The sequence below is a fragment of the Heptranchias perlo genome, chromosome 14 (genome assembly GCF_035084215.1).
Source record: "Heptranchias perlo isolate sHepPer1 chromosome 14, sHepPer1.hap1, whole genome shotgun sequence".
Lineage (NCBI taxonomy): Eukaryota > Metazoa > Chordata > Chondrichthyes > Hexanchiformes > Hexanchidae > Heptranchias > Heptranchias perlo.
Window position 1 is genome coordinate 57,366,404 of NC_090338.1, and position 16,452 is coordinate 57,382,855.

At 41.1% G+C, this 16,452-nt stretch overlaps 1 protein-coding gene across 1 annotated transcript in view; it reads left to right on the forward strand.

Moving 5' to 3' along the window:
- The first annotated feature begins 998 nt into the window (after positions 1-998).
- Positions 999-16,452, forward strand: part of LOC137332546 (lateral signaling target protein 2 homolog) — a 45,619-nt gene continuing 30,165 nt past the window's right edge. Inside the window, exons 1-2 of the mRNA XM_067996458.1 lie at positions 999-1,745; positions 15,807-15,947. Of these exons, the coding sequence (XP_067852559.1) occupies positions 1,677-1,745; positions 15,807-15,947 (210 nt within the window). The 5' untranslated portion in view covers positions 999-1,676. The remainder of the gene's footprint in view (positions 1,746-15,806; positions 15,948-16,452) is intronic.

The window sequence follows — 16,452 nt, forward strand, 5'->3', positions numbered from 1 at the left end:
ACTGAGGATGCAGGAGCAGACCAGGTACCAGAAAAGAGGCAGTCCAGCAGAAAATACAGTCTCAGTAGAAAGCAACAGCGGCTGTGGAGGTCACTATAAAGTCCAAAGGTCAGCAGAGAAATGGACTTCAGCCCAAGACACAACACAGCAGCAGAGTCAAGCTGAAAAACTCGCAGTTCATTTAAGTATAGTCCTGAAGCAGGTAATATCAGTAGGTGAGGGATGGGCTTTGTAAGCTAGAATAGGTTACCTTAAAACTGGAAGTGAGTGCGTAGCGGAGCAGAGTCATGGCAGCCAAGTCTTTCAGTGTTGTCCATCAGAGTAGCGTAGTCCTGATGGCAGAGAAATCCAGGAGGCAGAGTTTCAGCTATTGAAAAGAGCACGGTAAAAACACAGAACGAGCAGGACTGGGCTGTCTCCATGTTATACATTGTACATCACATAGTTAAGCCACATCATTAATAAGTTTCCTGAGTCAAACTTTCTTTGGCCAATGCCTTCATTAGAAAGGCAGTGGTTGAAGGACTATCTTACTGTACTAGTGCTCCTTTTGAGATGTATGATTTATAAAAGTATATTAGGGTGACTGCAATATCACTATTACCCAGCTTCTTTATAGAGCAGACAGAATGAACGTCTCCAAAAACACTGGGATATGCTCTTGCTGTCTTTATGGTAGTTGCCAGGTAAATAATAATAATAAAAACACAAATCACGTACTGGTGTTGAAGATTAATTATTTACAGATTTGCTGACTCATCTTGTATCATCATTAAAACTGCAGCAGAAGTACCTGCCGCCTAAAGATTCGCGTTGAAAGCAGCAGACCACAGCCTCCACCGTGCTGGGACCCTTCCCTTTACCAATATGGCGGCGGGGGGAAGCCGTCACGCGGACGGCCTTTGGACGGGGCGACGGTTGGAGGGCGGAGCCGTGCACGGAAAGGCGGGGCCAATGTCTGGGGCGCGTCAGCGCGTAAATTATGATTAAGACAGGTGAGTGCGTCAGGTAGGCAGAGAGAGAGAGAGAGAGGGAGAGGACGGAAGGGGCCGGTGAGTGTGGGGTGAGCAGAGAATGGGAGAGCAGAGGGGACGGGCAGATGGAGTGAGAGGCCAGGTTCACTCTCAACGCAAGAAACTTTTCCAGAGGAGTTAACAGCCGGAGGAGACATCGCAGTCCTACCTGAAAAGGAAATAGTACAGCGCTCGAGAGGCAGTGGACCCCCACCCCCCCCCTTCCTCCCTCCCTCCCCCACCCACCCACCCTGTACCTGAGAGAAGAACATGTCTCGCCAGGTCAAGAACTGAGACATTATCAACCTACCCACGGAAAAGTGAGGCATTACCAGTCTGGGTAAGGGAGAGTGTAAGGAGTTACCAATTCCAGAGAGGGAGGGAGGGAGGGAGGGAGAGAGAACGGAACTGGCAGATTGCCCATTTGAACGTGGAGAGTTACAAGCTTGGCTATGGAGAGAAACTGAAGAATAAACCAGCCCGCCCATGGAAAGAAAGTGAAGCCTATCCAAAGGAGAGTTGAAGTGAGAGGACAGAAATATGCCAACAGATGTGATAGAGAGATGTCACCACGCCTGAGAAAGTGTACTCAAGAAATTGAAGCGGGTCCCAAGCGATAGCAGTGAGGATTGAGAATCCAGCTGCTGGAAGTGTCAGTTTTTCATGCACAGCAGCTCTGAGCAACCGAATATGCTGCCAGCTGTAGTGAAGAGATGGCTCCACAAACCCAAAGTAAGAGGATATTCTGTACTCTAATTTCCCACTTCCATTCATCTTTGGAAATAATTTTAAAAGCTTAACCTTTGTTGTCCTTTCTTTTCTAATGACTTTGGCCTTTCAGCTACTTTATTTTTAAATTAACAATTTGAATTCTAATATCTGTAACTTAGCAGTCTGGTTTAAAATGGTGACAGATTTGATTTTCTGTATAGCAGCTACTGGGCAATTTATTTATTTTTCTTCAATGAGACCTCCTTGAATTATCCCTTTGCACTGTCCAGCGAGTGTGTCATAGCAGCCAGAGATTATTGGCTCTTTATTTTATTCTCCTCTGATTCCTCTTCTGTTGGGAAGTGTCTGGACTACTTTCAGTATGTTCACCTTGACTGCTTGATCAGTAATGCATTGGAATTGCAGCATGCTGCATTGCCTTCAGTAGTTCATAAATTAAACTGACAAATGTGATTAATTTATTTTAGGTGAAGCCAATTAATTTTGCTTTTATGCACTTTAAGATGCTATTCACAAAATATGATGTGGAGATGCCAGTGATGGACTGGGGTTGACAATTGTAAACAATTTTACAACACCAAGTTATAGTTGGACTATAACTTGGTGTTGTAAAATTGTTTGTAATTCACAAAATAGTATTCATACTTTGTGGAGGTAATGTCACATCTGAGAACAGACAACAGTGAGGTGGAGGGGATTTCACAGTGACTACTGGAACCAGTCTGCAATCCATGTTTCTATATAGTTTGCAATGAATATAATATTTGAATGTATCTATTAATCATTTCAGTTGCTTGCTTAATACAAATAGAAATCATGTGTGCTGTCAAATGCAAATTACATCACATTTATGGTCCTGATCTTAACTCCCTTGCAAGTTCACTCATGAATTTTCAGATCAACCCACTTGTCAGATATGAATCATCTACCATGGTGCTTCATTCTATGTCTTGCACATGATGTGTACTCGAGAAAGTTGTCTAATTTTTAATCTTTGCCTTCTAGAGAATTTAGTTGACCATGTTGGGGATATGTGGAAAAGTTTGATTAATGTATGTGTCTGTACAGCTGCTCTATTGGTCATGACTAATGTTATTGTTACGTAGAATTACATAGAATGTACAGCATAGAAACAGGCCATTTGGCCTAACAACTCCATGCTGGTGTTTATGCTCCAAGAGTCGTCTCCTCCCTGCTTCATCTAACCCTATCAGCATTTCCTTCTATCCCTTTCTCCCTCATGTTCTTATCTAGCTTCCCCTTTAAATGCATCTATGCTAGTCACTTCAACTACTCCTTGTGAGTTCCACATTCTAACCACTCTTTGGGTAAAGAAGTTATCCCTGAATTCCCTATTGGGTTTATTAGTGACTATCTTATATTTATGGCCTCTAGTTCTGGTCTCCCCCACAAAGGGTAGACATAGGGAAGATGTTTCCACATCAAACCCTTTCATAATCTTAAAGACCTTGATCAGGTCACCCCTCAGTCTTCTTTTCTGAGGAGTCCCAGCCTGCTCAATCTTTCCTGATAGGTCTAACCTCTCAGTTCTGGTATCATCCTAGTCATTTTTTTTGCACCTTCTCCAGTGCCTCTATCTTTTTATATAATGTGGAGACCAGAACTGTTCATAGTACTCCAAGTGTAGTCTAACCACAGTTGTAAATAGTATGTTCATATAGCTGTTTCATTTTAACTAAACCAAAGCAACCAGTTTTCTTGTTTTTCACCCCCCTGCCCTGGAAGAAGCCAATTCTTGCTTGGGCAGAGTTCCACAAATAGCAACAGGCCCTCAGCACCTTGCCCAAGTAATCTTCCATGTGTGAGCCAAAGATGAGTGTCATGAGGGTATTTGACTATGGAGGGCCTCATAGCCAAACCCAAATCCTGTTTTCCCCCCATATCTACACATTATGCATTTTCCAGTTGGTACCCTTGAATAACATTTAAAAGCTTTAACCTCAACTAATTTGTTTCCTCCCTACCTTAGGGGTGGTGAGGCCAATTGTAGCATCCCAACTACACCATGGCATTGCGCCATTTAAAAGTGGACAAGTTGCATTCCAATTCGGGCAGTGACATTTCAATAGAATGTGTAGTTAGACCCAAGTTAACCTACCATTATTTCTTATTCTTTATGTATGGATTGAGATAAAATAAAACAATTTAATTTTGTTCTGTTTCTAAGCTCCTTTTATTACAACTTGCACAATTACCTGATGTGCAGATATGATCTGTTACTCATCTGCTCTAATGATGCTTATGAATCACTTGAGTAGGCAATGACCAACCATCCTCTGTTTTGACTTGACTTGACTGGTTTTAACACTCTCTCTCCTGTCAACATTTAGATATTTTAATACACTGCAATCTCTTTTTTTAATTGCATGAAAATTAGTTATGGTCTTTGAAGCAGGAAAGTTTTTAGTTATTCTGAAGTTTCTTGAATAATTGCTGAAATAAATCATATAAAATAAGATTTGTTTTATCTTTTTCGTTCATTCACTTAAGTGATTTGGTATTGGCTGAAAAATAATTTCAGTCAAATCCAGTTGCATGTAACTCAGTTGTCTGGAAATCCTGTTTGTGTATAGTCTTTTTAGAATCCTACACTATTCACATCAACCATTAATAGATTTTAGATATCTGCAAGAAAATTAATATGATTTTTGGGTGTATGAAAATAAACTGGTTTCTTTTTGCAATTGATTCACAATAGCTGCATATGTTAAGGCACAGCCACTGGGGACAGCATTGTAATATGTGAAGTGAATATAGAAGATTTAAGGGGTGATTTAATTGAAGTGTTTACGGTTAAAGGATTTGATAGGGTAGATAGAGAGAAACTATTTCCTCTGGTGGAAGAGTCCAGAACAAGGGGGCATAACCTAAAAAATTAGAGCTAGGCTGTTCAGGGATGATGTCAGAAAGCACTTCACTGAAAGGGTAGTGGAAATCTGGAACTTTCTTCCCCCCCCCCCCCCCCCCCCCCCCCAAATAAACTCTTGCGGCTAGGTCAATTGAAAATTTCAAAACTGAGATTGATAGATTTTTGTTAGGCAAGGGTATTAAGGGTTATGGAACCAAGGTGGGTAGATGGAGATCAGCCATGGTCTAATTGAATGCCATGACCAAATTGAAGGGCGGAACAGGTTCGAGGGGCTGAATGGCCTACTCCTGTTAGTATGTGACTTCCAGTGGCACATTGATCCACTGCAAAAGGTAACTTTCTGCCCTTCTGCCAGAAGTGCAGTACTGCTGATTTCAAACATAAATTGTTGTTGCTGCTTGCACTAATACCAGACGTCACTATAATTTTCTCTCATCGTTGATGGGCTGCATGTATTTCTAGTGTGTACAGACCTTCTAGTTAGGAAAGTCGGTAGCGGAAACCTAAACTCGCAAGCAGGACTCTGTGCATGAACAGTTGTTTCCCCATTGTTGCTGCTGCTCAGAAATCCGCACCGCAATGTAAATGGGGTGGATTCCCGAGCATGTTGCGGAACTGCTTCAAGTAGACAATGGCATCCCACAAGGAATACTACACCATTTCTCCAACCTGCATTTAAAAAAAAATCTTGGAACAGTTCAGCTTAGAGAATAGCTTTTGGCAAGTTGGGAGCTTCTCAAGGGGAGGAATTTTTGGTGCTAGGGAATGGAACACATCCCTATTCTAGGGTCAGCATCAACCTGTTCCAGGTCAGGTAAAATATGAGCAGCAAAACCCAAACTACTCAGCCCTAATAATGTGCCATCATTTCAAACTGTAAAGAGCACACCAAGATGCACCATTGTGGTGTTTTCACTTCCTATACCAAGCACTCGTGACCTTTTGAGTTAGATTACTTTCTTATTGGGAAAATAAGGACAGTTTTGAGCTGTTGGCCTTCACCCACTAGTAACTAGGCTGTGATGGTCCAAACTCTCCAACTAGGAGAGATGCAAAGCCTTCATTCTCTGGGCTGGCTTTCAAGGCAGGTCGCAGAAGTGGAAAGATTTCTAATGGAACCGGATAAGATCAATATTCCATTTTGTAGCCGTGTTCTGGTGGCCAAGAAGCAATGGCTTCATTATTCCTGGTGACACATGGGTCCCATGCTCTTGGCCAGTGGAGTCTGAGAAGGAAAAAGCAGGAGTGCACATTCCCCTGCGAACAAGTTTTCTGACACTGTCCTCAGCCTAAGTGCCAACTCATCTTCCTCCACCCTCAAAATACCAACACACACATTGCTGGCATCACCAGCCATGAACAAAGTAGGAACTAACATTAATGTTACTAAAGTCAATATTAAGGCCAGAGTGCCTAATAGAAAGATTATTTATTTGTTCCTCAAGCTTGTATTGAGTTTTATTGCAACAGTATAGAAGGTCAAAGACAGAGGTCAGAGTGGGATGGGAAATTGAAGAGGCAAGCAACAGTGATGGACTGCATAAAAATAAGGGATAAGTGGAAATTTCAAGCATTGTTAATAAAATTCTCTAGATCAGGGTGAGAGCAGGAAGCAATATCAATACAGTCAATAGTGTAACAAAAAAAAAAGTTGGGGAAAGGGCTTCAGTAGGATTTGGAACAGTGTTCAACATACCTACAAAAAGATAGGCATAGCTAGGACCCATAGGAGTTTCCACAGAAAGACCTTTTTTATCTGGAGGAAGTGAGAAGTTGTTCAAGGTGAGAACAAGTTCAGCCAGGCAGATGAGTATAGTGGTGGATGGCGACTGGTTGGGCCGCTGTTGAAAGAAGAAATGGGAGGCCCACGGGCTGGCCTGGTGAGGGATGGAGGTGTAGACCGACTGTACGTTCACAGTGGAAAAAGAGATGAGTGGGTCCAGAAAACTAGAATCTGTTAGAGGGAGAGAGCATCAGAAGAATGACTGATGCAGGTGTGTATGGACTGGATTGGGGTGGGGTGGGGTGGGGTGGGTTGGTGAGTCAAGGTGAGCTGTTTATGGTACTCGCTTACCTCTGACAGCATTCTGGCAACTCTAAGGTAAAGGAGGCATTAGTCAAATAATACTAGGATTTAAAAAAAAAATATCTTGTGAAGCCTGCAGAGTACTATTTGAGTAGGCGGTCTGATGATTACTAGTCTCTTGCTGTGGTGAGTTCTGAATCACTTTTCTGAGGATGAAATGATTGAGCAAGTCCTGACAATCTTTGAGTCATTATGTGATGGTGTAACCAACCATTTTGCCAGCTTGTGCAGAAATTGTTGAAACACCTTGGGATAGATTCTCAACATACTGCCAGGGATGTAAGATGCAAAGTTAGTATTGGTCTATGAAACCTCTGGTTGAAGTACAGCTAAAACTAGTTTGTTCATTCTTTTTGCCTTAGCACATCTAACTGGAAGGAAGGCCAAGCGATTAGGCATTACAAAGTTTTCCACAAGTGTGATGCATGATGCTGTTATTGACTGGTCAGAAGAACATGTCAAGTCAGTTGATTATACATTTTTTTTCTGTGTGTGATATAATAATAGTACCTGATGAAGCATGTTTGGGCATTCTCTACTCCTGTCCCAAGCTTGCCCAAGTTTGTAACAAGATCATGAAAAGTTAAATCTGTCATGATTTCAAGCTCCTTCCTTCTTGGAGGGCAGTGAGCAAAAGGTATCAATACGGAATTTTTTTGTTACATTTGCCTACGTGTCATCTCTGTACGTCTTAAATTCATTAAATAGGAGGTTATCGTTTGCATGCACCAAATTCAAACCTTTGCGATGTAGAGAAAGAGGAAAAACATACACTTTTTATTTACTAAAATAAGGATTCTATCATTTGAGTTTGGTTCCACTTTATCAAAAGTATTTAAAAATCAACATTTGCAGAGGACTGGGCAACACGTTGACCGTTTTTTATTTGTTCTTGGAACGTGGGTGTCACTAGCAAGACCAGCATTTATTGCCCTCGAAGGTGATGGTGAGACTTTATGAACTGCTGCAGTCCATGTAGTGAAGGTACACTCTGTGCTTTGGGACCTGGGTTTGAATCCGGTCCAGGCTGATGGCTATTAGAATCTTGTATAAAGTGAGTTTGGGTCATTTGAACTGAGCAGTTAGAGCCCATAGCACAAAATTACCTAGAGGGCACTAAATTGGAAATCTCACTGAGGTCACGAGCATGGTTGGTGTGAGAAGAGGTACAATCACAATGGTAAAGTGGAGGAGCCCCTTCTTATCATACACCTGGCCTGGGCTGTACCTGATCTTGAGAGAAGTGGAAAAAGTTCCATTTCTAAAGATAGGGAATTCCTCTGGGCATAAAACTTTGTTTTGCTTTACTTTGGCATTGAGGGGAGAGGAAGAGGGAGCTGGTTCAAACCTCTGGTTATATTACATTCTCTTTCTCATTCATACAGTGGGGACATACCAACTTTGCCAAAACTTTGCTCTGTGATCCTCTGCTTGTATTCAGGTGGGCTGTCATGCAGTAAGGGAAATAGTTAGTGCCAACACTTTTAGGACTGCCAACATACTTCCCTACAATCTTGTGTAGAGAAACAACTGTTTCGAACTGAACACTACACAGCCATGAGTTGGTGTTGATTGTGGGAAAGCTCCCTAGATGTCAATTCCCAAGGACCTATCCGATTCTGATGGCTGTAATCTCCACCTCATTGCATTGCATCTGCCCTGAAGCCTTTTCTCATTTAAAAAAAAATCTGTTAAACCAGTATTTTGCACCAGCACATAGGAACTTGGGGCATGCAAGGTCTGTGTCATGACGTGTGGAGAAATTCCAAGCAGAATTTTTTTTTTAAAAATAGCTTCCAGGCTGTTAGTGATGCAGATGGATTTTACTTTTGTGATTTGATAAACTCATGGTGTCATTGTCCTTCCCACCTGTTTACAAAGACTACAGTATTTGATTTCAGCCTGCAGAGGAAGTATATATTTTTCTAACAGGGTGGATCAGTACTATGGGTGTGAAAAAGGTTACTATTGAGTGTCTGGATTGCGTCAGAAAGATAGCATTGCAAACTGTTTGTACGCATTCATTTGATCTTTGTGTAATGCTTGACCTGATGGCTGTGGATAATTTTTTTTAAAAAAAGGAACAGGGTGTTTATAATGCTGATAACTATAAAAAGACATTGGTTACCACTAGCTTCAAGAGCACCTTTTGGTATGCTGATTTCGCCAAGAAAAAGCAGAGCTCTGTGCCTCTAGTTGCTTGTCAACTCTGGAGATTGATGATACTCTTTTTTTTAAACTACACTTAATGACTTTCTTAAATAATCATCAAGATAGTAGTATATGATATTTTTTAATCGATTTTTTCCCCCCCCCCCCCCCCCCCCCGCTCTTTCTCTCCACCCCCACCCCCCCACCCCACACACACAAAACTGGAAGAAGGTTATATAACTGTATGCTTAGCATTTACTCGGCTTGACTAAGTTCAGGATCTTGCTATGGTGATGATAAACTCATGCATGTTCTGCCACTCTGAGATGTAATGGATGGTACACCACGCTGACACACACGAGGCTGTGTTCTTTATGACTTGCTTGCCTGTCTGCTTCACTGCCACACTGCAAAACTATCTCTGTGAGAACTAACTGCTACAGAAACCACAAAGCTACATATTTGTTCATTAAATGATCAGTACTTTCTCAGACAAATGATAGCCCAAGTTTAGTTTTTGAAGACGAATTTATAGCCATGTTTTTTAAAAAATTTCTGTACTCTGTTGTAGCCTGTTTGTCGTGACATTGCTGTGTGGCACACGGGGAAATGAAAATCAATATCAACTTTTTAAGCAAAATTTAAAAACAAAGATCCTGGGTACAGATCCTTTCCAATTATTTACCTTTATCAAAATCACTCACAATCTTGAACAACTCAACAAAATAGTAAACCTGCTTAACTTTCTTTGTCTTAATGAAGAGAACCCCAATTTCTTGTCTCCTAAAAGCCTCTCGTGCCTGGTTGCACCTTAGTGAATCTATTCTGCGCGCTCTCAGTGGCGTTTATGTCCTTCCAAAAGTAAGGTCTCCAAAACTGGACACAATATTCTAACTGTGGCCTAATCATTGATTCATATAGGCTTAACATTAGCTCCTTGCTTGTGTATTCTCTGCCGCTATTTATAAAACCCAAGATCTTGTTTTTTCACAACTTTATCAACTTGTCCTCCTACTTTTAAAAAGATTTGTGTCTCTGAACCCTTAAGTAACTCTAGTGTTCTGATCCTTTTTAAAATTTTACCATTTTAGTATAATGGTGTGAATTACTTAGTTGTTTAATTTGTGATGTATACTTTTGACACTGGTTTCATTGTATGCATAATTTAGATTCTGATCCTGTATTAGGAGACAACTGTTCTTTGTACAGGTTATTTTTGGGATTGTTGCCAATGATTACTGATTCCAAATAGGATGTCTATTCTGTTCCACAGGGCAGTATGAGAATGTTGCTGGGCACTAAGGAGGCCCTGTTTTCAAGAAACACTGCATAAAATAATCAAATTCTAACTTTACAAACTGGTAACATTTAAAGGGACTCATTGGCCTCGATATTAACCCTCCCCCCTTTTACGGTAGCGAGGTGTGCGAGTGTATCGTCATGGAGAGGTGGGACACTTCATTAACATATTTAAATCAGGCTCCCACAGTGCAATTGGGAGCCTGATTTAAATTTAATTGCTGCCGGCTAGGTTTCCCAGGGCTCAGGAAACCCGACAGCAAAATGGAGGCGGGAGCTGCCAGCTCCAGAAGTTAAGTCCTTATTTTAGCACTCAGTGGGGGCCAGGAGGAGCAGGAGTGGTATTGCCCCGCCCCGGCCCATCAAGAAAGCCTTCGGCACCTCTTCTGTCAATCACAATCCGACCGACCGATCACCACCGCCCCCCCCCCCCCCGGATCTGCAGGCTGCCCCGCGATCACAATTGCTGGGGACCATCCCCAAGTGTCCCCGGCTGCGGCTCCTGTCACTGGTTTTCCGGCCTGGCAGCCAGCCAGCCTGTCAATTTGACCAGCTGCTGGACGAGAAATGGAAGAAAAAAGTTATAACGCGATCCTGCTGTTAAATTTGGCAAGACCTCCGCGTCCCTGGCCTTGCCGGGTTTTCCTACCGCTACTGCATTCCCTTGCATCCTCCCCTTAAATATCTGGGCCAATTATCTCTGTATTGGGAGAATGATTGTTTTACTTTTTTTTAATATACTTTTGAGGATCTACGCTCTGCTCGACTCCCTTGTCCACTCAGTGGTATGAGAGTTCCTAGAAGGTCTGTTGTTTCCAAATTAGATGCCAAGATCTTGCTGCAGAATTCCAAAGAATCATGCACAGGATATTTTTGGGCAAAGACCCCTGGACTACTTTTCACACTCTTGAGCTATTGAGTGACGTCCTTGCTGTTCAACGACATTAGTGCACTGTCAACCTTCCAAAGTGCTTCAGGCAATTTCTTTTGACAATGACCAGCTACCTGCGTAAAAGAAAAACAGGAAATTTTAAATATCAGTGAAACAAGATGGTGAGAGGCCCACCCAAGGAAGAAGATGAGAAAATGGGAGGAAATTACAAAATAAAAATAATGCCAGCTGATGCAGATCTAAAATGAAAACTGAAGTGCTAGATCGTAGTGAGTTTATTAGTACCACAGGAGAGTAAAATCAGGCCAATACTAAAGGCACAAATACCACTGTATTCTGACAAAAGGAGTACACATGGACTATCAACCTGCCTCCCCCACCCCAAGATGCCAACAAACCAATTTTTCTCAGGACGAGGGAGATCCTGTCATTGTAAGAGAAGGTGAGAGCAGTGGCACAGAAATGGAACGGGTATCATCAAGGTTCCTGTCAATCACTGATGAGAGGAAACCTTTAGTTGAGGAAAAAGGAAAGGAGTTTTCAGAAACTCTTCTGCAGAAGGTGGAATCATCAGAAAAGATTCAATGAAGATGAAGAAACTGGGAGAAAGGGCTGGAGTCTTTGCAGCAAGCGGGGTGAGAAGAAGAATACTCCAGGTAGCTGTGGGAGTATGTGGGCTTGTCATAGATATCTGTGGAAAGCCTATCACCAGAGATAGAGAAGTTTAGGAAGGGTAGAATCAGAAATGGACCATCATGGTGAAGGATGATTGGAAAGTAGAAGCAGAGCTATTGAAATTCTCGAGTCGGAAGCGACACAGTCACAAATGTAATGGAAGGAGAGGTCAGGGAACAGGCCTGAGCAGGATTAGAACAAAGAGTATTCCGCATAACCTACAAAAAGGAAGGCATATGTGGACCTCTCATCATCTTACCTATTTGTACATTGCGTTTTCATGTTTTTAATGTTGTCTTGTTCCCTCACTGAGCTCTTTTATGTAATCTAAATTTCTTGCTTTACTTTTAAGCAGGTGACTGGTCACTCAACCCATTCACTTCGTCTCTGACAGGACAGCCTCTTGTTTCCCCCAATTCTATGAAAATGTTTGTTTATTTTTCAATTTTCAGTTCTGATGGAGGGTACACACCACAAATGTCAACCTCTGTCTCTACAGATGCTGACCAGCCTGCTGCATATTTTCAGTGTCTTTGGTTTTTGTTTTAGACTTCCAGTATTTTGGGATTTTTTTTTTCTTTTTATTTCTGCACGTAGCATACTCCCATTATTCTTCATGCTCTTTGTTCTGTTATTCTCTCCGTAAGATCATGCTAACATCATTATTAGTCCTTTATCACTAATTCTGTTCCACAATGGTAGTGAACCTTTATTTACGTTTCCAAAAGGTAACAATGTATATTGGAGGGAAGGGAGATCTAAATCTATTGTGAATTGTGTAGTATCATTCTTCAGTGATTGTCATAATGGACTGCAATATCCTTTTTATGTAACTAGTTTCAGTTGAGTAAAAATACAGAGCAGTGTTTTCATAACATGATTCTTGGAACCAAACAAGCTGTAAATTTTTATGATTTGATACAAACAGGTGTGGTTCAATGTGACTTTTAATGCTGTTTCAAAAGCAAATATGCTCAGCATACTTTATCCTTCTGCCAATTGGACATTGTTCTCTCTTTTAAAACCTTGTTGAGAACTTATAACAAATATATTCCATGAAACCATGCAGGAAGTTCATTCTTAAACAATTATGAGAGAATTGCAACAAAAATTAGCGTAAATTTATATCAAGAGCAAATATTGTACTCTGGGTGGATCTTATTATATTCCAACAGGATCCTGAAATCTTTCTCCAATCCAATATTTAAAGTGGTTCATACAATGTTTGTCAACAGTGCATGCGATCTTCAAAAACCTCTACTCCACATTCATGTCCTTGGGACGTCCCAAAGCACTTTACAGCCAATGAAGTACTTTTGAAATTTAGACAGTGTAGAACTCCCCTCTCTCTCTTCAAATAGTGCCATGGGATCTTTTATGCCCACTTGAGAGGGCCGACAAAACCATGGTTTAAAGTCTCATCTGAGAGACAGGACTTCTGACGGCGCGACACTCCCTCTGTACTGCACTGGAGAGTCAACCTAGATTATGTGCTTAAGTCTCTGGAGTGGGACTTGAACCCACAACCTTCTGACTCAGATGAGAGTGCTACCACTGAGCCAGGTCTAACCCCTGATAAAAGATGATCTTTTCAAGACTGAAAACCGAACTTTGTTTTGGGATCGATGGCTGGATGAAGCCATCCGCAGCCTTCAACATGTCATCAATGACGACGAACACCTCGCTATGGCCATCCCCACACCTCCACTACTCGCCTTTAAACAGCCACCCAACCTCAAACAGACTATTGTTCGCAGCAAATTACCCAGCTTTCAGGAGAACAGCGTCCACGACACCACACAACCCTGCCACGGTAACCTCTGCAAGACATGCCAGATCATCAACACAGATACCACCCACCAGGTGCACGGTTCATACTCCTGTGACTCGACCAACGTTGTCTACCTCATAAGCTGCAGGAAAGGATGCCCCGGAGTATGGTACATTGGCGAGACCATGCAGACACTGCGACAACGGATGAACGGACACCGCGCAACAATCGCCAGAGAGGAGGGTTTCCTCCCAGTCGGGGAACACTTCAGCAGTCATGGACATTCAGCCACCGATCTTCGGGTAAGCGTTCTCCAAGGCGGCCTTCGAGACACACGACAACGCAAAATCGTCGAGCAGAAATTGATAGCCAAGTTCCGCACCCATGAGGACGGCCTCAACCGGGATCTTGGGTTCATGTCACGCTACACGTTACCCCACCAGCGAACAAAAGCTATCTGTTTTTAATATAATGGGTCATTTGCTGGCTTTCTCTGCCTTCCGGATGTTTCTGCCTCTCTTTTTCTTCCTGTTTGTTTTTTTGTTGAATGTGTATTCGGGGGTTCTGTAGGTGACATCTCTCTGTCTGAACACGGTGATTGCCTTGGCAACGGGCAGTTGCAGGGGCAGTCTGTAAACACCATGTATTGTTCTATGATGTATAAATGCGTAGGCTTCAAGAAGCTCCTGACATTTACCTGAGGAAGGAGGAAGCCTCCGAAAGCTTGTAGATTTCAAATAAAAATCGTTGGACTATAACTTGGTGTTGTAAAATTGTTTACAATTGTCAACCCCAGTCCATCACCGGCATCTCCACATCATGGATGAACAAAATGCCAGATCTTTATGAAAAGCTGCAGTTTGGAATATCTTTCTATTTAAAATACTGGAAATTCCTAGTTCTTTCTGCTGCTGTTATATTGCTGGTACTAGTATAGCATTCCTACCATTTTATATTACTGATTTATGGTGGTTTGCATTTTGGAGTTTGGAAGTATATGGTTACCTGCACAGTTTTAAATATTTTGGATATTGGAAGGATATTATGGATGTACTATTTTGAGATTTTAATTTTCAACATGCTGCAAAACCTTTTGAGGGTATGGAATTAGGTTGACACCATCCTGGAGAGGAAGTACCAAAGAGGGGTTTTTAAATATTGAGTCAACAATTTACTATCTACTACTGCAAAATCTAGCTGAGCTGCAGGTTTGCCTTCAGTGAATGAGAAGGAAGTAAAAGTTTAGAATTGTTAGCTTAAAATTCCCATTGTTTTTGATTTTTTTTTCTCCTACACATTGAGAGTATGTTTTTAAAAAAAAAAAAAAAATAAAATGCTTTGAGGAAGCTGCTTCCAACTATCTGGTCTCTCAATCTACATGACGTACAAACCCAAAAGTGCTGATTATTAGAGCGGGTTAGGATTGCTACCACAATTCCTTGATTCAGTTACTCTTTTTCTGGTAAAGTCATATCACATTCCAAACGTACACAATACAGATTATACAATTTGCAGGTTACATCAAGTACAGATCAATGAACACATTGTACATAATTACAGTTCATGACACTCTAGGGTGTCTCATTGCATTACACTCAATAAAGATTATTGATTACAGATATTTTACAGGTACATTATATCAATTTGAATTTTACATTCTGCCTGGGGATTTGGTGGTGTGGGGTGGGGGGTTTCCCTGATTTCAGCCCCTCAGTATGTTTTTCTGGTCAGGTGTAGCAGTCAAGTACAAACCAACAATATTTCAATATTTTCTAACTTTTCCTTTGCTGATAGTCTTTTGAACAAACTGCCATGTCATAGATTTGTAATGTACACACAGGAAGAGTAATGACTTTGTAAATACAGTTAGTATATTAAGAAATAACAGTTGAATGCTGAAGAATAATATGCCTTTTGAGTATAAACTAATAGGTTTAGGTGACATCCTAAACCAAGAGCTCCACCTAAACTCTGGATCAGATTCATTTTTTTTTTAATTGGCTAGTATTTGGAGAATGCCTGAACAGAGATTGCATGAACAGTATATAATCTTGTGTGCAGATAACTCCCTAATTAGTTGCCATTTATTCCGAATCTTTTGCTCCCGTTATTGTGCTGCAAAATTAATTCTGATGAACATGTAGTTATCGATTATTCACTAAATGGTCAGGATCCTGTTGATCTGAATCATTCCTGGAGTTTAGGTGTATTTTTGTGGGCTACAATGTGAAATTGCAATAGGATGATCTTGCTGGACCACTTCTATACTTTGACATTTGTACTTTGTATGTTTTCAGAGGTCCAACTCACATCCATTGGCTCAGTTTTTCTATGCAGATAAGGAAGTGACTCAAGTGATGACTGAGCTGAATAATGTGAATCTGCACAATGACCCCCAACAGTATATGGTACAACTAAATAATCTTCGGGTCAGACAGGTTAGTGACTTAAACTTACGCAGACAATCTTGTATGATAGAGCTAATCCATTTTTATTTTGAACACGCTGGAAGCAAATTACTCTGAAGTTGGAATAGTTGCTATTGTAGAGGTTACATCCTAGGTTTTACTGATCAGTCTTTTAATGCATGCAATGCATTTGCCAAGCAATATTCCAAAAAAAATTCAATGAAAACTGAAATATTTCCTAGAATAAAGCTGCACGTTCTACAAAATCCCAATTGGAGCATTTCTAACAGTATCTCTTGCACTTCTCAATTTAGTCCAGTTTAGCAAATACATTGGCAATGAAATTTTAAAAGTTCAGATCTTCATACTTCCTCCCCAGTTCAATCAGATTTTGGATGCTTTTTGAATCAACTACTACCTCATCCCTTTGTTATTCCAGTTAACTAGAAATGATCTGAGGTCTATCTAGTACTACTTTGTGTACTTTTTAAACAAAAGTTGGAAATTAAAAATAACAGAATATGCTGGGAATGTA